We start from the raw sequence: 25,120 nt of genomic DNA on the forward strand, positions 1-25,120 counted from the left end.
CATTGAATGCAAACCACGTATGTATATCGAAATAAATTTTATAACAAACTACTCAAAATACCAGACAACAATTTAGCTAGTAAATAACTTACTATTTAATTTGATAAAGAAAATGAAGACCAAAATTTACAAATAATGACAAGTTGCCACATGTCATAAAATATTTTACTTTTTTACCCCTCTTTGACTCATAGTATTTGTTACTATCAATGGAGAGGTTATGTGTTATTGTCAACTATAAAAACTAACTGCTACTGTCGAGTTAAAAACTAGCTGCTACTGTCGACTTGGAATGTACATGCAACTGTCGACTATGAATCTAACTGATATTGTCGACTATGAATCTAACTGCTACTGTCAACTCGGAAGGTACCTGCTACTGTCGACTATAAGTCGAGCTGCTACTGTTTGACTGAAAAACTAACTACTACTGTGGTTTTTGGTGAACAAAATTTGAAATTTCAAAATTTTTCAAAACATATGCAATATGACACTTAAATGAAAGCCTATGATATAAGGAACAACTTTATATATTGACTCACCTCCAAATTGCCGATGGTTTGGCCGGAAAACTTAAATTTGCCGGAAAAAAAAAACTAAAAAATGAGGAGAGAAAAATTCATTATATCTAGGAGTGACATTTGGTAATTTTCACGAAAATAAGAGTATTTTAGATATTTTTGTATTAATTAATTAATCAGTTTTGTTTTACTTATTCTTTGGACTTGAGTTTATGTCCTAATTTGTATAAGAAATATGAAAAGTGAGTGTTTAGTTAATTTAAATGTGGTCTAGTACAACTAAGTAATTTTCTATAAATTTTATCTATGCAAGTCGGTCATCTAATTTAAGACAAAGTTCCAAATGACATAATTTTGACACGTAATACCTCAAGTTCTCTAATTATAAGTTATAACGCATAAAATCAACACCATTGTTTGTTATTAACACACATCTTCCGCGTGAAATGATATTGCATGACATCGCTTTGAAAAAATCATGTGAGGAATGGTGTGTTAATAGTAAAAAAAAAGGTGTGTTAATAGCACCACCTAAAATCAAACGTCATCCATCTATATAGATGTGGAGCCGATTTGTCTCGCTTTTACCATGTCCGATCCGGCTAAATCCTCACTGAAATAGAACAATGTTCTACTACATACGAGTAATCTCACAACGAGCCTAAGGAACCTAAAAGCTACAAGTTGAAAGCTAAGGCCTCTTTTGCAAGAAAGAAAGACATGAAGCTGAAGATCTCTACCTTTCCAATGAAAAATTCTCATTCCCCAATTATTCATTTGTTCTGGTTTAAACCCTTGTTGTAACCTATCCCACGTTGTTCATATTCTTTTTTTTTGTTTTTGATCTAGTATTATGTGTGTAACATTTTGTGTTGATACCTCATTTTGCTCTTGCCCGTTTTTATAGTCTATGAATTTCTACGTAGAAAAAAGAGTGGGGATTTTGGAAGGAATACGTACATCGGTACACATGTCTTTAATAGATAAAGCCGACGGGGCAAAAAAACAAAAACATAAAAAAGCGCGCACCGTCACGGCGGTAAGTAACGGTAGGCCAAAACGGGGTGATATCCAGTGGAGGCTTCAACCCATCAGCTCAGTCTTCTTTATAAATGAGACGCTCCCACACGACTCTGAAATTTCTCTCATCCCAACTTTCTTCCCCCAAATCTTTCATCTCTTTCAGAACTGGCCTTCCCCTCTCTCACCCCTTCAATTTTTTGGACTGGCGTAAAACCAATTCATTTAGTAATTAATAAAAATTGTAAAAAAAGCTGGAATTGGTGAAAAAGAAATATGGTAGTTGATGATATCCTGCAGATGAGCATCATGGTCAGCTACGGAGGTCCCTCTTGCTTCCCCTTCCCCGATGCTTATCCCAAAAGGTAATCCCCTTCAAGATCCCCCCTTCTTCGCTCTCTAGTTTTTTTCACTCTTTTCCTCTTCTTTTTTATTTTTTAATAATAAGATTGGGGTTTTATGGATTTGACTCATTGTCCCCCACCTGGGTTTGGTCCAGTTCTTGAGATTCTTGGGTTCGGGTTGCATATAGTGTTTTTATAGCGTTTTCGAATCTCTTTGAAATTCAACCAAAAGAAAATTATATATAACTTTCTTTTTGCTGTTGTTCAGTAGTTTTTTTTGTTTGATTGTTAAAACTAGGGTTTTGATGGAGGGGAGATACAGTGGGGATTGATTGATATCATGAGATGAAGGTGTTTATAAGGTTACTTTGATTCTCATTCGTTATTTTCGGGATTAAAATGGCAATATTCAATCCACGAGTCATGAGCCCGGAGCTGTTGTTGTTGAGCTGAAATGGTTGACTCTCTGCTCACTACCTTGTCAATGGAGAATAATCATCACCCTTCAACGCTCTTGTCAATGGATTCCAGTGCCTCCTCTCACGACGATTTGGATTTGGAAATGAATCGCCAGATCATACTGTCCCGGCCTCCTGACATCAACCTGCCCCTCTCCGCCGAGCGCAGCCCCCCGCCGCCATCGTGGAATTCGGAACCCTGTGATATTCTGGATGTCGGGCTTGGTCCTCAGGTTTATGAGACGGAGAGCTTGCTTGCCATCCCCAAGGTTGGGAGGAAATGTGCCAAGCGGATAGACAGCATTTGGGGTGCCTGGTTCTTCTTCAGCTTCTACTTCAAGCCTGCGTTGAACGAGAAGTCAAAGGCCAAGATTGTCCGGGACAGTAATGGGGTGTCGGGGTTTGAGAAGACTGATCTCAAGCTTGATGTTTTCATGGTGCAGCACGACATGGAGAACATGTACATGTGGGTTTTCAAGGAGAGGCCGGAGAATGCTTTGGGCAAGATGCAGCTGAGGAGTTACATGAATGGGCATTCTCGCCAGGGGGAGCGGCCGTTTCCATTTAGTGTTGACAAGGGCTTTGTTCGATCCCACAGGATGCAACGGAAGCATTATAGGGGCCTTTCAAATCCGCAGTGCGTGCATGGGATTGAGCTTGTCCGGGCACCCAATCTCATGGTTCTTGATGATGAAGAGCGCAAGAGGTGGATGGAGCTTACTGGAAGGGAAATGAACTTCACAATCCCTATGGAAGCAGGCGACTTTAGCTCATGGAGAAATCTTCCAAATACAGATTTTGAGATGGAGAGGCCGCCACCTCCGATAAAGACTGTGACTAACAACCACTCAAAGAAACTGCTGAATGGATCTGGATTGAACTTGTCTACCCAGCCATCTAACAACAACCATTGCGAGGCAAATGGAAATGGACATGGAAATGCAAATGGCCATGGTAATGGTAATGGAATGGACCTATCACCTGTCAGTAGCAAGAGGAGGAAGGAGTTTTTCCCAACTGGGAATGATGATGACTGCTACTTGGGTGTTAATCCTCCTGATCGGGTCCTGGATATGGAAGTCAACCCAAATGAGTCGCAGTGGCCACATCAATTTAGTGGTGTAATGAAGAATGTTTATGGGCCTGTTACAGCTGCAAAGACTATCTACGAAGACGATGTAGGTTATTTGATCATTATCAGCCTACCCTTCGTGGATCTTCAGAGGGTTAAAGTTTCTTGGAGGAACACTCTCACTCATGGAATCATCAAGGTCTCTTGTATTAGCACATCTCGGATCCCATTCATCAAGAGACATGATCGTACTTTCAGGCTGACAGATCCTGCCTCTGAGCACTGTCCTCCTGGAGAATTTGTTAGAGAAATCCCTCTCTCCACCCGCATTCCTGAAGATGCTAACATAGAAGCTTATTACGACGGACCAGGATCAGTGCTTGAGATTATGGTTCCAAAACTACGTGCCGGGCCAGAAGAACATGAGGTTCGTGTATGCCTTCGCCCTCACCTTGGGGGCAATGATCTTATGTTAACTTGAGATGGCCAATGGTAGAGATTATAAGTTTCTTGCTATTGTTGTGCTTCATTGTCCTACTAACTGTGTACCGTATAGTGTAAGTTGTATTTTAGCATTTCATGAAGGGAAAAGAATGCTGCTTCTCATATTTGTTATTGCGGTTATTGCTCCCTATTCTAGGAATCTGTAGTTGACAGTCTGTTCTTGGTTTGTATATCTGATTCCAGTAATTTAAATTATGGTTCAAAATTTGTTTTTTCAATACCTTGGATGTGATGACTTTTGCTAACTTAAATCAACATGTCGTGGCAGTCTTGTTTGTTGGTTTTGCTTATCAGCAAAGAACTTGTTCATTCTTATCACTTCACCATCCCAGTTGTATAACTCAACTTGCAATTCCTACCGTGGTGTGACTTGTGAGTAGTCTAGTTATTTTGGATATTGTCCTAGATTTGAGGTATGCAATTAAGAAATGGCTTTAATGCAATTAAGGTAGAAAAAATACATCAGATGATTAGCAACTGGCAACTATTTTACAAAGTATGGTAGTTGGTCAACATTGAGATATAGTTATAAAGTATAAACTGTCTAAACTATGCTGTTAGCGTATAGTAGTTGGTCCTTTCTATAAAAAAAATTCTTTGAGGTCATTGTTCAAATAGTAGTTGGCTGGTTGTTTAGTGTAGCTGATCAAGACTTGTATTCTTTCGGCGCGATACGTGTTAGGATTATATGTTATTTTTTGCTATAATTGTGGATGAATTATGTGTATAAAGTCTTTGTGTTTGGAGGATATCTGCATCATATAAGATAGTTGTGGTTGTCACACCCAGCTTTTGATCAGAGTCGTATCTTCAAGTGGAAGGTCTTTGTAAGGTGTGAAAAGGCCATATACCTCTTCACTACTATCTGTGGCCAATGACTTATCATCTAATAATTAGCTTATATATTGTGGTAGTCATTATCTGGGTGAGAAATGACAAAAGGAAATAGACATTTAAGGGAATGTGATAGGATAAGAGTGTTTGATTCATTGGATATTCCTAGAACATGCAAATTCTGCCATCCATTGATATAGAATCATATCAGATATGATACTTTCAATATTGTTTGGCGTAAAACATGTCAAGTGGCTGGTAATGAGACTTGGTAGGCAATGTGACATTGTCATACTTTTAATCTGGATTCATATTCGAAGATTATTTCCTGCGAGTATGAGATCAAAATGTTTGATTCATAATTTCATAGCAGTATGGCAGAGTTCATAGTGCAGATTGCTATAGCATGCCATGTCCCTGGCCTCCTCCTCGTCCTCACCCTTTGTCGAAGTGTTGACGAAAACATAGATTGATAATTCGATATAGATGAGATACAACGCGATTCTTATTCCAACTTTTCGAGATGAGTTTTGAGTAACAGCAAGTACATTTTGTATCACATGAATCTGGATTGCAGAAACCTAATAAGAGAACAAACGCACAGCATTCTGGTAACTTGCTTCTGCAACTTCCTCATTGTCCATCTCCAACAAAGAAGCAACATAAACCAGCACATTGTGAATATTTGCAGGATGATTCAGCGAAGCATCATCACCTTCACCCCCGCTGCAGCGACTCCGGTTCTTCAGACATTGGCAATGCATCAGGTGCATCTGTCTCCAGTAAAATCCTATCAAATGGCACTGCCTTCACCATCCTCTTGGCCTTGCTGGTTTTCATGGACATAAGAAACCCCGAAAACGAAAAGAGACCACCCAAATTGGCAAACTGAGGAACCATCTCAGCAGAGCCAAGATAAGAATGAAGTAGAAACCCTTCAGGAAAAGGTCCCAAAGATTCCATTATCTCAAGAAGGTCGCCGAAAGCTCGAACACAGTGAATCAACGCCGGCCTCTTTAACTCCCTGGCCAGCTCCAGTTGTTGCCTGAACACATGAACCTGATCGGCGAAATCACCCCTCACCTTCATCCCTTTGTCCAATCCAATCTCTCCGACTGCGGCAGAGGGTGTGGAATCAAAGTTCTGTTTCAGGGTGTTGAGCCAGTTGGGTGTTCTGCCTGCAACATACCAAGGGTGGAGACCGTAGCAGGGAACTATGTGGGGATGAAGAGACTCGCCCATCTGCTTCACCAAAGGCCAATCTTGCTCGGAGACACCATTAACGGCGAAGCGAACCACGCCGGAATCGATGGCTGAAGCAATCAATTGGGGTGCTTTTTGGAAGATTCTTGGGTCTTGAAGATAACAGTGGGCGTCAAACAACTTCATCTTCTGCGCTCGAACAGAACTGAAAAGTCCAGATGCAGTAGAGATACTCTGTTTCCATTCTTTGTGTTTTTTCCTTTATAATTTGAAGTGTGTACATATTCCACAAGAAGACCAATCAGACATAATACTCGAGAAAAAGAATTTATAACAAAAACACAAACTCTGGTTAAGAATTCATCCATAGTCAAAATGAGCAAATTACAATGTATAAATTCTAACAGAACTAAAAATTCAAAAGTCAAATACAAGTCTGCAACTTAAGGAATGTTGCGGATAATACCCACAAAGGGATTTACGATCGAACCTATCCAAAGATTACCATGAAACTGTTGAGCATGGCTAACAGGATTAAGCCCATCTATAGCTTCCATGAAGTTCCCGTTGGCGTCAAACTTGGCTACTTTACCTCGTCCGTTACTATTCTCTGCAACCCAAAACTCTCCATTTATGTTTCTCCTAATGTTGTCAGGGAAGCCTTGTGTCGTAGCAAAAACTTCTGATTGCCCTACTCTTGGCCCTCGAACCCAATACCTCATAATGTTCTTGCTTGTAGTTTGGGTTACTAGCACGAAGTTACCATCCAGACTCGCAGCTACTCCATTTGGGAAAGCTAGATTATCCATTAATAGATCCACTACCCCAGAATCTGGATGATATCGCATTAGTCTTCCAGTTCTATCACCGGTGCTGAATGACGACTCCCATTGCCTTCTTTCATAAACTTTGCTTGAATCAGTGAAATAAACCATTCGAGTTACGGGGTTAATGTCCACATCATTTGTAAACTTGAAAGGCGTTCCATTTGCTGAAGTTGCTAGCACTCGTGCTACACCGCCGTTTGGTCCGGTCTTCATAAGGCCAAAGTAAGCATCGGCTATATAAAGCTCGCAGGTTTGGTGGTCGAACCTGAGGCCGAGAGGTCTCCCACAAGTTGGCTCATTGTCTTTATTAGTGGAGCCATCGCACAATGCTCTTGGCCTAGATGGGGAGATTGTGGCAAACTCGCTCCAACCATATTGGCTACCGAGCCATTTGAAGATCCTGCCGTCTGCAACTCCTACATGGACTGCCCCGCTACAATCGAACGTCAAACTTTCCGGGCCAACTACTGGAACTGGAATCTCATGGTGTTCAAAATCACCAAGTGAAAGAGCTTCTGCTTGAAAAATGGATGAGGCTACTGTGAGGAAAAATAAAACTGAGAAAACTACAAAACTTGATCTCATACTCGATGGCTGAAAATTGTTGTTTTTTTCTAACTTTACTTGATTCTCGATTTTCTGTTTGTGATTTTTACACAAAATGATCTTGTATTTATAAGGGTGTGTATTCATTAAACTTAAATCCAAACCGGGCAAGAAAACATAATCAAACTTGTGATTGGATCACCAAAGAGAAACCTCGCTGCACTAACCACGTCCAACTCGGACTAGGACAAATACACAATTTTAAAGGGAAACTTTGATAGTTTCCACATTCCAACAGGATTTCACTGTCTGACTAGGTCACCAACGTAGCAAATTGTGGCTTATCAAATTGTGAGCTAACGTTGGGCTTAATTTATAATGCAAGCACGGAAGCACCAAACAGCTGTAACAAATCAGTGTTTTGCTTTGCATGATATTTAGAGCATCTCCAACTATTTTAGTAAAATTCCTCTAAAATAAAAAAGTAAATGTTAAAATCTCTAAAAAAATTATGCTCAAACTCCAACAGTTTTTCTATTTTGCATATTTATGCATTTATTACAAGTGAATATATAATAATTATATTTTTATAACTATAAATTATTTTATCTATTTAATTTACTAGTTTGAAATAAATGATTTAAATTTATTATTATTTTAATTGGTTATTATTGGAAAAAGTGTAGTATTTAATTGCTGCAAATTTAAATTTCTCATTTTCTCTCATCGATTTCTCTATTTTGGAGTGAAAAAAACCTAATATTCTCTAAATTTCTCTTTTTCTCTAATATACCAAGACTGTTGGAGATTCTTACCCATCATCCCTGGTTCCCAGGTCAGTTCAACAAGGTAACGTTTAACTCTACATTATTCAAAGCTTACACGAAGTCCTCCCATGTCTTTGCTTGATATCTATGAAGTACGGACACGAGTGTCCGTATTAGATACGATTCGATACGTTGACACGACATCTCAAAAAAAATTTAGACACGGACACGTAATGGAAACGTTAATTAAATATTATTATATTTAATATAAATATAATTGCATAAATTTGGGCATTATTTTTTTTATTGTTATATTAAAAGCATATATTTATTAAATCATTTAACAGTTGTCAAAGATCTGATCTTTGCACTACGCGACCGTATCCGAGTATGTGCATAGTACAATACCTCATAAAACAATGAAGTAATGTACTATGCTCTCGAGAAGAAACTTTTTTCATATAAAGAAAATAAAGAAAGCAAAGAGAAATCAGAAGGCCTCTCATGTGCTTCACTTTCCTTCTAACATAGTTTATTCTTTCTTAAATCCCACCTATTGTGCTAGGCTTTAACCCCTCATTATCCAAAATGATCACCACAAACCATCGACCGTCATCTAACCCAGAAGAAGATGAAGAACAACCCACTCACCCACACACCTCTCTTGACTCTATCCTTCCCAAATCTCTACTGTGGAGGCCGCGGAGCTTTAAATCTACCAACAACCAAAGATGTTCATTCTCCCAAAGACGACTCAAGAAGCCGAAAAGCAATACTGGAAATTTGGTGAAGGCGAAGGAGGAGGAGGAGGGAGGAATTCAGGGTTTCACATGACCCGATCTGGCGTCGGAAACTCGTAGTAGTGATGGCGAGTCTGCAGTCGATAATGCCGAGGTTCGGTAGAGTCTTGTCGATAACGCTGGGGTCGAGAGTGTTGCAGAGTCCGTTAACCGACGTGTCTGTTTGCGTGTCCGTCTTGGAAACACACATGTCCATTTTGTATCCAAATAAGATACGCATGCATCTTGCCGTGCTTCTTAGCTTGATATCTATCCATTGAAAGGAAGACCTCCCATCACATTCACATTTGTTTTTGCACTCAGTAAAAAACAAGCAAATGCTCAAGAGGTTTGAAGAAATACCGTCGGAATCCGTATGTCTCATACTAGCTTACCTTCTAGCTTTATGCCTTCTTCACGAGTAAGCTGGTATGATGCCGTGACCGGTAGTCCGATCCCCAAAACCAAAAACATCTATGAGACGGTATTTAATGCTTTCTGGATGCAGATGGATTAAGAACAAAAAGAAATACAAAAGTAAACAGAATCACCAACTTAGCATCGAATTGTTCAAAATCTTATAATAAAAAGGCCCCAGGGCAAACTACCAGGGGAAAATAACAGAGGGCCTATAAGTTCCGCAAATTTAAAACCAAAAGCTCTGACCAACTACCAGAGCAAAATCCGAAATTAAAGCATAGATATTGTTCATCATACCGCCTAATTAATAAACCCAAAAACAAAAGATAAACCCTTCCATCAGAAGCTTATTAAATCAATTGACTTAGTCGACCTCCTCAATCTTGGGCCCTGCACCGCCGCTTCCAGCTGGAACATCATCATCAACTGGACCAGCACCATCGGGTCCGGCACCTTGGTACATCTTGGCGATGATTGGGTTGCAGATGCTCTCCAACTCCTTCATCTTGTCTTCAAACTCATCGGCCTCCGCGAGTTGGTTGCTGTCCAGCCACTGGATGGCAGCTTCAATGGCGTCCTCGATCTTCTTCTTGTCTGCCCCTGGGAGCTTCTCGCCAATCTTCTCATCCTTGATGGTGTTCCTCATGTTGTACGCGTAGTTCTCCAATGCGTTCTTGGCCTCGACCTTCTTCTTGTGCTCTTCATCCTCAGACTTGTACTTCTCTGCCTCCTGAACCATCTTCTCAATCTCCTCCTTTGAGAGCCTGCCCTTGTCGTTGGTGATGGTGATCTTGTTCTTTTGTCCGGTGGTCTTGTCCTCTGCTGACACATTCAAGATACCATTGGCGTCAATGTCAAAGCACACGGTGATCTGAGGCACACCTCTGGGAGCTGGGGGGATTCCAGATAGCTCAAACTTTCCGAGCAAGTTGTTGTCCCTGGTTCTGGTTCTTTCTCCTTCATAGACCTGGATGAGCACACCGGGCTGGTTGTCAGAGTAGGTAGAGAATACTTGTTCCTTCTTAGTTGGGATGGTTGTATTTCTGGGGATCAAGACAGTCATGACACCTCCGGCAGTTTCCAAACCAAGAGATAGAGGGGTGACATCCAATAGAAGAAGGTCCTGAACCTTCTCGTTACCCTCACCACTGAGAATTGCAGCCTGAACTGCAGCACCATATGCAACGGCCTCATCTGGGTTAATGCTCTTGCAAAGCTCCTTGCCGTTGAAAAAGTCCTGGAGGAGTTGCTGAACCTTGGGAATACGGGTAGATCCACCGACTAGCACAACATCATGGACCGTACTCTTATCCATCTTGGCGTCCCTTAAACACTTCTCTACTGGCTCCATACACTTTCTGAACAAGTCCATGTTGAGCTCCTCGAACCTGGCACGGGTGATGGTTGAGTAGAAGTCAATGCCCTCATACAAAGAGTCAATTTCAATGGTGGTCTGGGCAGTGGATGAGAGGGTCCTCTTCGCCCTTTCACATGATGTCCTCAATCTCCTAAGAGCCCTGGGGTTGCCGCTGATATCCTTCTTGTTCTTTCTCTTGAACTCCTGGACAAAGTGGTTGACCATTCTGTTGTCGAAGTCCTCACCCCCAAGATGGGTGTCACCAGCTGTGGCCTTAACCTCAAAGATACCCTCCTCAATGGTGAGAAGAGAGACATCAAAGGTACCACCTCCAAGGTCAAAGATCAACACATTCTTCTCACCAACGCTGGTGGCCTTCTTGTCAAGACCATAAGCGATGGCAGCTGCTGTAGGCTCGTTGATAATACGCAAGACGTTGATACCAGCAATGACTCCGGCATCCTTGGTCGCCTGACGCTGAGAATCGTTGAAGTATGCAGGAACAGTGACCACTGCGTTCTTGATGGTAGCACCAAGGTAAGCCTCAGCAATCTCACGCATCTTGATAAGGACCATGGAAGAGATCTCCTCAGCAGCGAACTGCTTATCCTCACCCTTGTACGAAACTGTAATCATAGGCTTCTCAGCTGGGCCAGGGGTGACCTTGAATGGCCACAACTTCATGTCACCCTGAACTGAAGCATCAGAAAATCTGCGACCAATCAATCGCTTGGCATCTGCAACAATGTAGAAGATCTGTTAAGTGTGACCTTGAATCAACAATTACAAGTTACATAAAAGCAGTAGCAAGATTGGTACAATCACAAAATTCATATTCCATTGAAACAAAACAAGAAAACACAAAAACAGTTTACCGATTGTAATCTGGTGAAGTACAACTCTAATTAAACAACTAATTTCAAATAAATATCTAGTTCAACGAACTGATGATACCAAATCTACAAAAGTAAAAATACAATTACATTAGGTTATCAGATTTCAATTAATCACAGAAATATCAACCATAGCTGTCGGCAGAGTGCTATGTCCATGCTCAAGGCTACTAGTACTACATCTAATAAATTAGATTCAACTTCTCGACTTAGCAATTACGAATGTAATTTCTTTATTAACATTCAATTGACTATCCCTAATCATCATTAAGTTAAATACAGAACAAGAACTAACTCATTGATTTGCTAAAGTAGTTTCGAAATTCAAAATAGGCCAGCACAGTAGATCTAAACGTATTTCAAAGTTTCACTATCCATAATTTAAACCAGCAGTAGCTACAGATCCAATGTAAAATCACTAATCTAAAACAGCACAAACAACGATCTGCAAAACCAGCAGCTAAAAATTTACCACATCACAGTAAACCACAGCAAAATTTACAGCAAACAATACAAGATCTAAAATCCACTAACATCATACAGATCTACTTAGCTACTGAAACCAAAACAGTAATTGGATCTGAGATCTTACCAAAAACAGTGTTGATCGGGTTCATCGCCACCTGGTTCTTAGCGGCGTCTCCGATCAACCTTTCGGTGTCGGTGAAAGCCACATACGACGGCGTGGTCCTGTTTCCTTGGTCGTTGGCGATGATTTCAACCCTGTCATGCTGCCAGACGCCGACACAAGAGTAAGTAGTGCCGAGATCAATTCCGATAGCCGGACCTTCACCTTTGCCGGCCATTTTAAATCGACGGCGAGATTGACAAAGGGAAAAGGAGGCGGGTAAAAAGAGAAAAGTAGAGGCGCTAGGGTTTGGTTAAGTGGAGGAGGGAGGAGATTGTGGGTGGGTTTATATAGGGGTCAGTGGGGCTTGGAATTCCAGAATGTTCGAACCCTATAGTGGCGGTGGCTGTGGGATGGTTGGATCTAGTGAACGGTGTGGATGGAGCCTAGGTTGCTTAAGGAGACTCGTAGTTGAGTTGGTTCGTTCTCCAATCCGCGCTTTGCGTCAAATGACCTAGTGGGCTTCTTCTTTTTTCTCTTGGGTGAGGCCCACTCTGATTCTAAACTCAGGGTGATGTGACTTGCATATATACATGTTTGAATTTGAAATACCTTAATGAAGCATCCCTTTATACATTGTCCAATTTTACCTAGAGGTGAGAAAATGCTTCACTACTAACGGATCTAACGTTTGAAAGTTAGATGAGCGAAATTTCTTTTTAATAGAAAAAGGTAAAGCTGTAAAACTCTCAATGAGTCAAAATGTAATTTTTTTTTGCATAGTATCCATCAAGATTTCAAAAGGATATAAGAATTGCAAACTAAAATAAGTAATTTGTCATATAATCAAATTACATGTACAATGGCGATCTCTAATAAATTTAAATTGTCAATGACGGTTTGAGTGAGTGAAACTATAAGAAAAAGATTAATGTGCAAAAGGAGGTTAATCATGTCTTGGGCTTGAGTGTTTTTTTTTTACAACAAAATTCTCCATAATAATAAAAGAATGGGCTGATCAATCAAGATGTTAAAAACATATCACTGACATTTACATGACAAAATAAGAAGGATTACCTCAAAGGACACTAGACTAGGGTCTACGATGATCATAATGCATGAAGATAAAATAGAAAAGTAGAAAACATAGATTGGATAATAAAAACTCACAATGGTATGTATGGAGTTTGAGCTATATCATATTTTTTGCCCAGTGGGAAAATATACATAGCCTGCCAATTTGTATTCTTGTCCAGCAGTTGCTGGGTGCGCTCTCTCTATGATCCGCCTTTGATTTCAGTAGAAGGCGGGCTTGAAAGCGCTTAGTGGTGGCATTACACGTGACTGTTCTGATTAGACCTCGGCTACAAGGCGACTGTTTTGGTTATGATTGAAGGTAACAATGGTTGGTGTGGCGGCTAGATCTGAGAGCACAATCAAAGAGTGGGTTTTTGATGATGTGAATCCATGGACATGCCAATGTTGGATCTTATTGACTCTATTTTTTGTAAACATATTTTTCGAGATTCTTGAAGTAGATCATGTTGTACCTTTAGTAGTTATTATTTTGATTGTTGAGTATCAGCTTTGTTTGATTTTTTTTAAAGAATTTTTCAATTTCATTAACCAAGTTCTTTGGAACACATATGACCCGCAAAGATAGACATTGATAAAAAGGAAGACATTATAGACACTTTAGTTTATATAGTATCTTTCAACCGCTACATGGCATTGTTTTAGAGCCATCAACCAATTTGAGACCCGGAAACATGATATGAGGGCACGTTTACTAACTTGAAATGAAACTTTTTCATGAATTGAATTAATCAGGAATAAGAGATAGAATGGAACTGTATGTGAAGATTTCAATTCCATTGAGTTGTTTACTTACAACATAGAATCAGATCAAAAATATAATGAATTATGATTGATGTTGTTTATTTAACATAAGAAATTATAACTAAAACCAATTTAATTACTAAAATACCCATATATAAATGAAGTCGCATATTTCTTTAACTTACCATACCGTAAGAACTTGTACCTTTCGATACTAATCAACCACATGACTTTATTCATATTGTTATTTACTTTCCGTTTCATAATCTCACAGTATCAACTACATGTCACATATAGATCATATAATATATATATATCTTCTCTAATTTCTACTAGAAAATATTATCACTAACTTTGAGTCTTATGAAATTTTATGTTGTTTGCTTTTAAGTCTTAACAATAACATATATATAGAGTTGGACAATTATGAGATATTGAAATTAAATTAGGATAGTTTTGGTAAGAAAAATTGATACTCAAACTTTGATGTCGATACCCACCTCCCCCTTTGGGTATAAAGTTAAGGAGTTTGTCAGGAATACTTTCGTTATTTAAGAGGTGAGAACAAGTAAGGCAATCTACGTTTTAAACCTACCCTTGTTTTTGCGACTCAAAATTAGAATCCGATTATTTTTAAATTTTGATTAATGAAATTTTTACCTACAACCGAAAAATGAAACATAGAGTATATATCCATAGTACATTGTATGAAGATTCAACACACCATTCTTAAAAATAAAACACCATCACTGTGTCATTGTGTGTTTAGTGTTATGGTGTTACATTGTTAACAATTATGTCTTAATATTAGTGTAGTCCAGGTGGTGACTGGCGAGTAGAGTTGTAAGCCTATAAATCTCTACTACTATAACTAGAAGCCCTTATTTGATGTTAACAGCTTCGCCAATAAATAGATTTGCTAAAAATACTCATGTCAGAGAGAATAACAAGTTGAAATGATAATATATGGAAGGGTAAAAAAAATTACATAAGGTAAAAAAAAGAAGTATTGTGGTTGGTACTATTTTAGTGGGTAGTAGAGGTGGAAAATGGGCCTAAAATCTCAAGCCCGGCACGGGCTCGGCCCATTATTATAATGGACCGGGCCGGACCGAGATATTTGAGCTCATGGGTCCGGTACGGCCCGTACACGATAATTCATGGATCCGGCCCATTAAACACATAATTTTATATTATTTATATAAATATTTAAACAATTATCATTATTATACTTGAATATTATAATTTTTAAATTAAAATATCTTGATTATTTCATTATGTTAACTACAACATTTCATAAATATTATCAAAATAGTGAAGAAAACGTCATTGTTTTGACATACACAACGTTTTAAAAATAACATGATATAATATATTGTAATATTTTATTTATTTTACTATTCTAAATAGCCATATAAAACAAATATTCTAAATACATAATAATTTTTTATTGTAATTGTGTCTTAATGCTAATGGGCCGAGCCGACCCGTTTTTTGACACGGCCCGACATAGGCATAGCATAGTTGGGTCAGACTTGATGTTTAAGCAATATGGCCGACTGAGTTCGACATGATAAATAAACGGATCAGTCTGAACACGACATGAGCATGAACACGGTTTTATCTCGCATAAAATGGACCGGACCGGTCCGGGCCCGATCGACACATCTAGTGGGTAGTCATGTGTAACTTAATCTAGTGATTTTACTTGGACATCCTCTACCCTGGCACATTTAGGTTTTGATCTTCGGCCATCCGACCGTTTTTGGACTTTCACCCACTCCCAAAAATATTGAAAAAAAACCAAAAATAAAGGTGATGAAGGAACTGAGCTCGTACTGGTAAATTCCATAAATGCAAAAGAAGAAGAAACACATAAACAATCTTCCACACAGGTTGCACCTTTCTATCATTGTTCACCCAAACAGAACCTCACAAGGGAATGAAATGGACTCTATCAGTGAAGCGGAGAGTGCCACTGAACTTGAAGCTTTGTGCAAGCAGGACTCCTCTTGGTATCCCTGCCAGGTTTCCCTTAGGTTACTCACCCAACCCAGCTATGATTTCCTTGTTACTGTTCTTTATTAGAAAATTGTGTAATGGGTTTGCAAAATGGGTTTCATTTGAGTGTGATCAGTTTGGATTTTGATCATGGAAGAGCATATTTGGAACCTATCACAACAATCCTCAGGATTTTAGCTTCTATATGCTTATTAGCGATGCTATATGTACATTTCAATTATGCAAGTTGTTGTTTGATTTGTGTGGCTTGGTTGTGCACGTACTCCCATCAGTTTCAATGATCCAATGGGTCCAGTATTACTTGTGTTATGAAGCAATCCAATCATGAAACAATACTTATGTTAACACGTACTTTCGTTATTTCCGAGCTAGTTGTAAACAAACTGAATTTATTTCTCATGTTACTCTTGTTTGGAGAGTCTCATAGTTGTGGACTGCATATGAGAGTAATTTGATGAGTATTCCATAGCTGCAATTTGCTGCAACATTGTCAAAGATTTATTGTCAAAGAATGTTTTCTGTGGTGAATCATCATGAACTGAATTTCAAGGCAACTGCCTTCACCATTTGCTTTTAAATTCCATATGTTGGGGTTGCATAAAATGTACTGAGGTGGCTTCTGATTATGGTTCACAGCTCTACTGAAGATAGCTTAATAGTCGACTTTGGGAGGCAGGAGTTGGAAGAAATGGTGTTGAACAAGGATGAAGTGCTTACACGTCTTCGTTTTCGTTCTGCTCCTCTTCAGGGCGACGACTGCTCTCACATTGAAGGAGACCATGTTCTTGCTATACATAAATCACCATTTAAGAGCCACTTGTATGATGCCAAGGTGGAAAAGGTATCTATCTGCATCCTAATTTATGTACATCTCACTGGAATAGGGGATTTCATCTCATCATGAACGCTGTATCCTCTTGACTCAAGTGTTTTTCTTTTCAAGGGCTATAGATTTCTCTTTGCATCTGCTGATAATGGCTAGAAATGAGTTTCCCTTTGGTTACTTCTTTTCATGTTTAGAGGGTTATATGCTATTGAATCTTCCATCTTAAGTGACATTTGGTGATACTTGATTTGCTTGCTAATTCAGTTCATTTATGAACACATGATGACTAGGTGACCAGAGTGCGACACTCTACAAGGGTCTATTGCAGATGCACTTTTACGATTAAGTGGCTTCACCCAGACTTTGAAGGAGAGATGGTCACAATCCCATCTAGTTCAATCATGAAACTAGCAAGCAAAAGCATCACTTCCCATCCAACTATTTCCGCATTATTGAAATCAGTTGAGCAAATGGGTTTGTGTACTATACCTCCCCTTCCAATCTTGCATGGAGATATTGATGTTGAATTCGAATTCGACTTCAATAAATTATTGGGCAAGCAAATAGAAGAGATCAACATTTCAGCTAATGGAGTCGCAAATGAAATTACAGTAGACATATTACAGGGGCTTAAAGGTAACTACCCCTACCCACTGTTTCATTTTATTAATGAATTCTGGTTTATTGCAATATGTCTCCCAATTTTCCTGCATAGAGACTCCTTTATATGTTTATAACACATAATAACGTGTGTACGGACTATCGATACAAATTTCTGTTATAATAGATGTAGCATCTTAAATTTGGCATTTGCAAGATGATAAATAGATGTGCCTCACTTAATGGAGAATAAATGCAAATCCTAGCTTGCTGTTCTCTTGATCCTATTGTTGATGCAAAGGAATTTCTGGTAGACAAATTTGTTTTTATGGTAAATAAGTGGCTACTTGGCTAGTCATAATACTGCCGACTCCCCTCCTCTCTCTCAACGAAATGATACTTGAGTTTGTTTATTTATCCCCTTAAGTTTTCAGTTCTGTCTTCTTCCACACCCCAGACCCAGACAGTATACTGCCCACTGTGGTAAGCTGAGGAGAAAAAAGCTAATGAGGAAATATAAATATTGTGTAGGAATAGAAATTTACAGGTCATAAAAAATTAAGGGAACTAACCGAGTTGTTTTATTTCCTGATCTGTTTTCAGAAAGAATGTCTTTTTTTATTGATACATATGCATAATGCATGGTAACATTTAGATACGTCCTGGTTGTGCATGCAGCTAATCACAATGGAAATCTTACTGGATCAAAAATAGGCACTTCAAAACTTCAGGTTTCTCATGGCCAGGATCATTTGAAATCTGTCACTAATATGTCTGGTAACCTGGATGGAAACAAAGAAGATGAGGACCCACAGCCCCCTTTCTCATCCATACATGAAGAGCATTCAGAGCACAGGTCTCATATTAGTCCTCTTGCTGCTCGTGCAGCTCTGGCCTCCCTAGTATCACTTGCTAACAAGCATATTGCTATAAGTGGGACTGAACTTTTCAAGTCCAGTGACTGTAATGATACGTCTACAAAGGTATCCTCTGATACAACCAAACCTGTAGTAAATGGAAATGGGAAATCAGGCTCAGGTGCCAGAACAACTCGTTCAACAGCTCAGAAAGGTTTTGGACCTCAGAAAAGTAATTTGCGTGATTCTGCTGAAGCCATCAAGTTAAGGGCCTTAACCAACAAAGGAAGCTTGACTCGTTCAGCATTCAAAGAAGAAAAGGATATATCATCTATGGCATTTAAGCAAGGATCAGAAGAGAGCAAGTCTGCTCAAACTACAGGATCATATTCTTCTGAAGGAAATGACACTGTTCATGAAAGCAAAATTTTGAGAAAGAAGAATGATTTATCAAAGAAAGCAGTTTCTTCACCCCTTTATTCAGAGAGTAACAGCCATAAGGAAAACCTGACATCCGGTGATCTTGGGGCCATTCAAGATTTTCAGATGAACACTTTTGCCAAAGACATTAAGTCGAGCGTTTCAATTAACTTGGGGAGGTTAACTCGTTCCAGGATCTCTTGTAAAGAAAATTTGGTAGTTCCTGAAAGCCATGCAGTAGAAAAGGAAAATCGTGAATCAAAAAAGAAGAAATCTGTCAAGTCATCTCAGGATGACAGTACACTAGTTGAAGAAAGTAATAGCAAACACGCATCTGGTACTGTCAGAAACATTCGACAAACTGAAGGTTAAATATGCTTATAGAGTTATAGTACATGTATACATATCTTGTCTAAGTATAATACTTTGTGATTTGTCACTGATCACAGACAATAAATATTTATCTCGAATGTCTTACTACTAGTTCAGTGTCACATGCAGAGTTTTAGAGAGTTTGCTAAATCTTAATTAATTCATATCCTATTCCATGTCAAAGCAAATCATTTTGTCCCTTACGGTTTCATTTCTGTATTCTTGTCGTTGCACACAACAGTTACTAACTTACTATGTGTATCAACTGCGTGAAAAATTTCAGGTACTGGTGCCAATAGTCGAGGCCAGAAGAGGAAGTCAACATCTTCGAGTAGGCAAGAGCAACGGTTTTCTCCACGATTAAGGTTTCTCCCGAGCACTCGTTCACAAAACAAGTCTTAACTATTCTTTCATCATCAGCATTACTGCAATGAAGAAAGGCAGCTTTTGGGGACTGGTAAGAGGTCAAACGGTATTGCTTGCATCGTTTATATATGAAAGTGAGATTAGGAAGGTAATAGAGTAATAGAAGGTATGCATGAGCGAACTTAGCAATGTTGTAGTATGATTCACAAGTGGAATAGACAAGTTTGTTTTAGAATGACATATCAGATAGCAGAATTGTGATCATCTCACCCTCACCTTTTTCTCCCAGTCAGTTGCAGTACCGTGTTATATCTGTCAAGGGATTTTAGTTGTATTGATTATAATCTGTCTAGTAAACTCGTGAAGAATCATACTGCCAAGATTTGGCCCAGGCGTTTGCCTCAAACCAACCACGCTATGCAACATTTGAAAAAGCGTGATATGGTGAGAAATGCAAGATAGGTAAGAGTGGGAATTGGTGAAACTGTGAGCCAATAGAAGCCAGTGACACCATTGGGATCTCAGTTTAACACCTTATAGCAATTTGGTATAAATGGGTAAGATTGAACATTACTCCTCAACCCATAAGAATTAAGAAGGATATGCACTGCATGTTCATTCTATATGTTGTATGACTTGTAACCTCATTTGATCGCCCTGCGCCTCCCAGCTATTGGATACTGATGTACGTTTCAAAGGATTTGAACTGAAGTAGCAAGCACACTTTCACCAGCAAGAAGGCACTGATTTCTCTTATTTTCAGCAGTGGTTAAACATTCCATCATCCTATTGTTCTTTCTTTGGCCTTGGCTATCGCTAATGGTGGGCATATTTGTCAGTTGAATGTGCTCAATGCCTTCTTCCTGGTGAAAGCTGTTCGCGACAAGTCTACGCCTTATATTGTTCAATAGAGTCGATTATCTGCTTTCTTTGTATCGTGAAGATGCATTTGTTGGGAAGGACCGGATGGAACATGTTCACGTGTGTTGTTCTTTACTAATGCTCCACACTCCTCTTGCATCGCATTGCGCCAAGAGACATGTTTAACTGCTTTGCTATATGACGCAGGCTTTTTCAAGTCATTAGTTAAGAAAGAGTGTAAATCAATATTCCAGACTTGGCTTCTTATTGCCATGGAACGAGAAGGGGAAGCATCTTGTATGGGATTTAATCATTTTCTCGGCAGGTTCTAATATATTTGGGATGGTTCTGATGTGATGGTATAGGAGGGCAGTGGACTATGGAGTGACTCGGGTGATAAGGGGACTTGGCTAGGTGATGTGACTGTTAATGAAGAGCTAGGTTGGACGAATTGTGGGTAAGAGGTTTTGTAGTGGAGGGTGACTAGAGATGGAGGAAGAGACGAAAGTGGTGTGACGGAAGTAGGAGACACAGGTGGAGATTTTGGTGGTGGACGTGGTGGCTGACTGACATGGTGGAGGTCGAAATTAATGGTGGAGGACTGAGTGGGAGAAGTGACCTCTAGCGGAGGTAAAGAGTAGTAGCCATGGGAAGGGTAGGTGGGAACGAACAAAAATTGGATGTTTAGGCTTGTGGTACATCAAGAATTTGAACTGAAGTGTCAAGCAGACATCGAAATGTGGCTTACGATTGCTTATATATTGATCGTTAACTTACATGTATAATTGTATTTGGAATGTGTGACTCTACATAGAAGAAAGATGAAGAGACTACTATTTACAATATGGAATATCAGATGATGAGTATATCACGTATCAGAAGATAAGTCATTCTGATCGTTTAATGGTTGGTACATAAGTACCTTGAACGAACTATATATGGGTTGATTGGTTCTCGAACATGGTAGAGTCTGTCGTCCAGGGAATGCTTAGTGGTTACCTTGAGCTAAAGGAACTTCCCATTTGTTTCACACTTTCATTAGGTCATGTGGTGTTGTTGAACAAGTTATCTGGAAATTTAGGTGCTGAGGCTGATGGAAGATTTAGACTCATGGAGAAGGACGTGCAGGTACCTGGCTGCTTCAACAACTGTCTTTCTGATATGTACTTCGATCAACACCCGAATGAGAAATACTAAACTACAAGTGTGACACAACTTTGATGAATTGTCTTCATATATGTAATTTCAGATGTGCAGTTAGGTTTTCTTTAATATGAAATTTTCTTTTAATTAACAATACTCATGGTATCAGATAATTTGCGAAACCTTTTTTCTGTTCATTTACATTCTAACCGTAATGCATCGATCTGAGTCACATCATCGCTAGAACTCCATATGTACACTATTCCAGATGACCTCAACACCCGTGTAAGACGAGTCGTATCAGTACAGCATATATAAGGAATAGGTCGATATCACATCGTATTAGTTATCGGACTCGATCAAATAGGATATATATCCTAAATTATCTAGGCTTATCAATTAACATCAACTCCTCGCGTGAACAATCAAAGAAAGTAATCATCAGGAAAGAAAAGTTGTTCTTTTCTGGTGTTTGGGATCGATCGCGATGTCGAAGGATATTACTCGTGCTCGTATAAGCTTTCAATTTCTCGTCTTTAGGAGTTCAATTTGAGCAGCAAGCAAGCCTTTGCAAAATGTTAGAAACACCTGATAACTCCGTCTTACTATATATAAATTAACATCTAAACTGCTCCTACTCAGCAAAGTTCTTACATGAATAGTATCTGTCGAGGCTAAGGTTCTCTAGATATACTGCTGATTAGGTAGAGTTAGGCATGAAGAAGTGGTCGTGATTGATACTTTGATATCACAGCATACGGGATATCTAGCCAGTTATGTGTACATATTCAGAGATCAGAGTAGTTTTATCTAGCTGAATATACAAGTATATATGTTGTTGCCAAAAAACAAATACACACAGATAGAGATGAATATATATATATATATATATATATATATATATATATATATGCATGTATATAGTTTTGTTCGTCACTGACAGAAGTAATTGATATAGTTACCTGGTAAATGTTTCCTTTTTCATACAAATGTTGGTGATTGGTGAACCTCTGTAAACATATTATTTATATTTAAATAGCAGATTATCACATTAGTAGTTGCTTCACCATCGTATTTCCTTATCAAGTGTACAATTTCTAAGACGAACGTGATGGATGTGAAGATTGAAAACTAGTCCTACATAGTTTTGTCAAACTGATGGTAGATATGGTACTGTCATTCTTGTATAAAACGCTAGGGGCGCTCTTTGATTTGATCTTAACACACTCTGTACATATTACTTCTATCAAACAAGATTAGTAGCTTTGCTTGCAATTTTACCCCTCTCTTATGCCATGTGCTACCAAAATGTTCATCGATCGATATGGTAGCTTAAGCAAATAAGCCGTTCATTCATCGACATAGCTCAATGGTTTAGTAGCCAGTCATTGAGTCATATAGAACAACATTGTTCATGAAATGAAAAGCTTTGGAATCAGAAGTTCAGAGCTTTATTCTTTGTGTTGCACGCCGAAGGAAAGAACACATTCTTCGAGCATGGAAAGAAAAATAAGGGGGAAAATGGATCCTCTCACATCCCATAAGATTCATTTCTAATCGTATTTTATCACGTTAATTACATATTGTATGTCTCTATAAAGACCTAAATTTTTGTATGCACTATGTGTGAGATTCAAGCTCTAAAAGATTGTAATAATGTTTGTTCATACTAAAAATATATATATATATATATATAAATATCGGTTGGGGTAGTTGCCTCTAAACCTTTTTTTTTTGTAGGAATGCCCCAAGTTCTCTGTCAACCTTAATTTATGAAACTACAGAATACATGAGCGATAAAGCTTAGATAGTACTTCCTCGATATAAAACTAGAAGTCTCCACACTAAATCTATGTATCTGAATTAACAAACATGAAGTTACTGTATTTGTTTTGACATGGCAGTGATATACATGGAAGAGGAAAGATGACTAGCTCGATCTATCACTAAACTTTCCCTCGCTCATAGGGAAGTCCAGAAAAAAACCAATTTCTTCTCCGGTAGCCCAGGCAAGAAGACCACACAATAAATGTTCAACTTGCCTGAATTAGCAAATGATTTGCAAATTTTTTGTGATGAACCCAATTAAGATGACATGCCAATTTCTGATTGATCTATCAATAATTAATGACTACGATCAATAATTAAGGACTACGATCGGTCAATCAATCTGAACCAAATTAAGTTTGCACAGTTGCACTACATGTCAACTTATTACCAACTTGCTAGCTTGTGGTTGTGGATCAACCATTCTGTTGGATTTTGAGACTCTGACAGTTGATGTATCCTCAATTCCCAACTCTGCAATATTCACAGAAAGATAATTAGATCGAAATAACTGATCGGTTCAAGACTCGAATGATCTATCTCGGACCTTACCTCATGTCGATTGACATAGTACTGTGTTCGGTAGAGAAATGACGTTTCTAATGAAAATTCTCACTCCTGGAAAAATTATCAATTTACAGTTCATTTTTCTTTTCCATGAATAAATCCAAAATAACCCTTTTTGATTAAACAAAAGTTAGGTATTTACTAGGCAGATCAGTAGATTGAGTGGACAAAATACCTTTCAAATCCGTATTCAAACTCACTTCAAGTTCATTCAGACCTTCTCGGAGTCTTATTCAGAGAGGGTTTAAACCAAGGATTCCTATTTTGTTGAAGAGAATGATGTTCATCATCAAATTAATGTTAACTTAGCTGAAAATTTGAAAGAAATGACAACTTTTATTTGGAGTGCTAACTGTTTGAGCATTTATTTAATCATTGCCTTAAGTCACATTCATGCGATGGTATTTATAAACAGAAGCTGTTCCTCAATGCTGGGGTACGTCTTAGTGAAGATCAAACAACAAGAACAATTTCAAATCTAAGTAAGCCATGATCGATGCGTACAGAAGCTATAGGACAACATGCAAAACCCAAATTCTCAATCAAAATTGACATAAAAGATACTAGTACGTAGCTTCAAATTTGTTTAGCATATTGATTGTTTATGCTGCTGTTAATCATATAGTAGAAGCGTATATTAGCTACAATTGACATATAAAATTGCAGTTAATCTTATATAAGGGCCAATACAGGGAGGCTGCTTATGCCAAACTTTTGTTCTTAATAATACAAAGGTCTCTGTTCTTACTTTTCTCTCTTGTTTTCTTCAATAAAGAAATTTAGAAAGAAAGAAATGCAAAGGTGATCAAAATTGTCCGTTGTCTTCCATAATGTTACAGAAAACTAATTAGATTAATTTATACCATCACGATCTCATGTCTTTCATATTTTAACTCGTATAGTTTTTGCTTTTCTACTAAAAGAACAGAGTTTTTGGTTCATTTTACCACTATCATTTGATTTAGTAGTATGGTATATTTCGATTGTAGAATGAGTTCCCGAGTTCTCGTAAACTAAATAAAAGTCAAACCTTAGAGTACTAATATACAATGCAGAAATTAAACTAAAAAACTTAAGAGAAACATACGATATACAAATCCATTTCCATTTCCATTTCGTTCAACCTTCCTATATTTATCTATCAAAGTTTCTCTGTTTTATCCCACAACTCTTACTTCACTTGTATCCCAAAGAGGCAAAGACGGTAAACCCCCATGGTACCACACTTCCATGTAGGTATTTTTTTCATTGCTTGACGAGCTTCTTCTCTATATATATAATAGTAGCTAGTCTTCTCCGTAAGCAGA

General features: G+C 38.5%; 5 protein-coding genes across 5 annotated transcripts; 2 read left to right on the forward strand and 3 right to left on the reverse strand.

Moving 5' to 3' along the window:
• Positions 1 to 1,652: 1,652 nt before the first annotated feature.
• LOC126797860 (uncharacterized) lies at positions 1,653 to 4,126 on the forward strand. Its single transcript, XM_050524601.1, has 2 exons — positions 1,653 to 1,906; positions 2,184 to 4,126. Exon 2 carries the CDS (start codon positions 2,340 to 2,342, stop codon positions 3,894 to 3,896), a length of 1,557 nt encoding a protein of 518 aa, XP_050380558.1. The 5' UTR covers positions 1,653 to 1,906; positions 2,184 to 2,339; the 3' UTR covers positions 3,897 to 4,126.
• Positions 4,127 to 4,921: 795 nt separating this feature from the next.
• Positions 4,922 to 6,237, reverse strand: LOC126799601 (uncharacterized). The gene is given in 2 exon segments (XM_050526840.1): positions 4,922 to 5,476; positions 5,478 to 6,237. Coding segments are annotated over 2 exon segments (807 nt in total). The 5' UTR covers positions 6,143 to 6,237; the 3' UTR covers positions 4,922 to 5,334.
• Positions 6,238 to 6,399: 162 nt separating this feature from the next.
• LOC126796780 (protein STRICTOSIDINE SYNTHASE-LIKE 10-like) lies at positions 6,400 to 7,368 on the reverse strand. Its single transcript, XM_050523507.1, has one exon. The coding sequence runs from the start codon at positions 7,366 to 7,368 to the stop codon at positions 6,400 to 6,402; it is 969 nt and encodes a 322-aa protein (XP_050379464.1).
• Positions 7,369 to 9,430: 2,062 nt separating this feature from the next.
• LOC126800485 (heat shock 70 kDa protein 1) lies at positions 9,431 to 12,430 on the reverse strand. Its single transcript, XM_050527855.1, has 2 exons — positions 12,138 to 12,430; positions 9,431 to 11,389 (listed from the first exon to the last, which is right to left on the reverse strand). The coding sequence occupies exons 1-2, from the start codon at positions 12,349 to 12,351 to the stop codon at positions 9,660 to 9,662; spliced, it is 1,944 nt and encodes a 647-aa protein (XP_050383812.1). The 5' UTR covers positions 12,352 to 12,430; the 3' UTR covers positions 9,431 to 9,659.
• Positions 12,431 to 15,835: 3,405 nt separating this feature from the next.
• On the forward strand, positions 15,836 to 19,049 carry LOC126796781 (uncharacterized). The gene is made up of 4 exons (XM_050523508.1): positions 15,836 to 15,991; positions 16,611 to 16,815; positions 17,091 to 17,436; positions 18,079 to 19,049. Exons 1-4 carry the CDS (start codon positions 15,900 to 15,902, stop codon positions 19,047 to 19,049), a joined length of 1,614 nt encoding a protein of 537 aa, XP_050379465.1. The 5' UTR covers positions 15,836 to 15,899.
• The last annotated feature ends 6,071 nt before the right edge of the window (positions 19,050 to 25,120 follow it).

Source organism: Argentina anserina, chromosome 6, assembly GCF_933775445.1.
Source record: "Argentina anserina chromosome 6, drPotAnse1.1, whole genome shotgun sequence".
Taxonomy (NCBI): domain Eukaryota; kingdom Viridiplantae; phylum Streptophyta; class Magnoliopsida; order Rosales; family Rosaceae; genus Argentina; species Argentina anserina.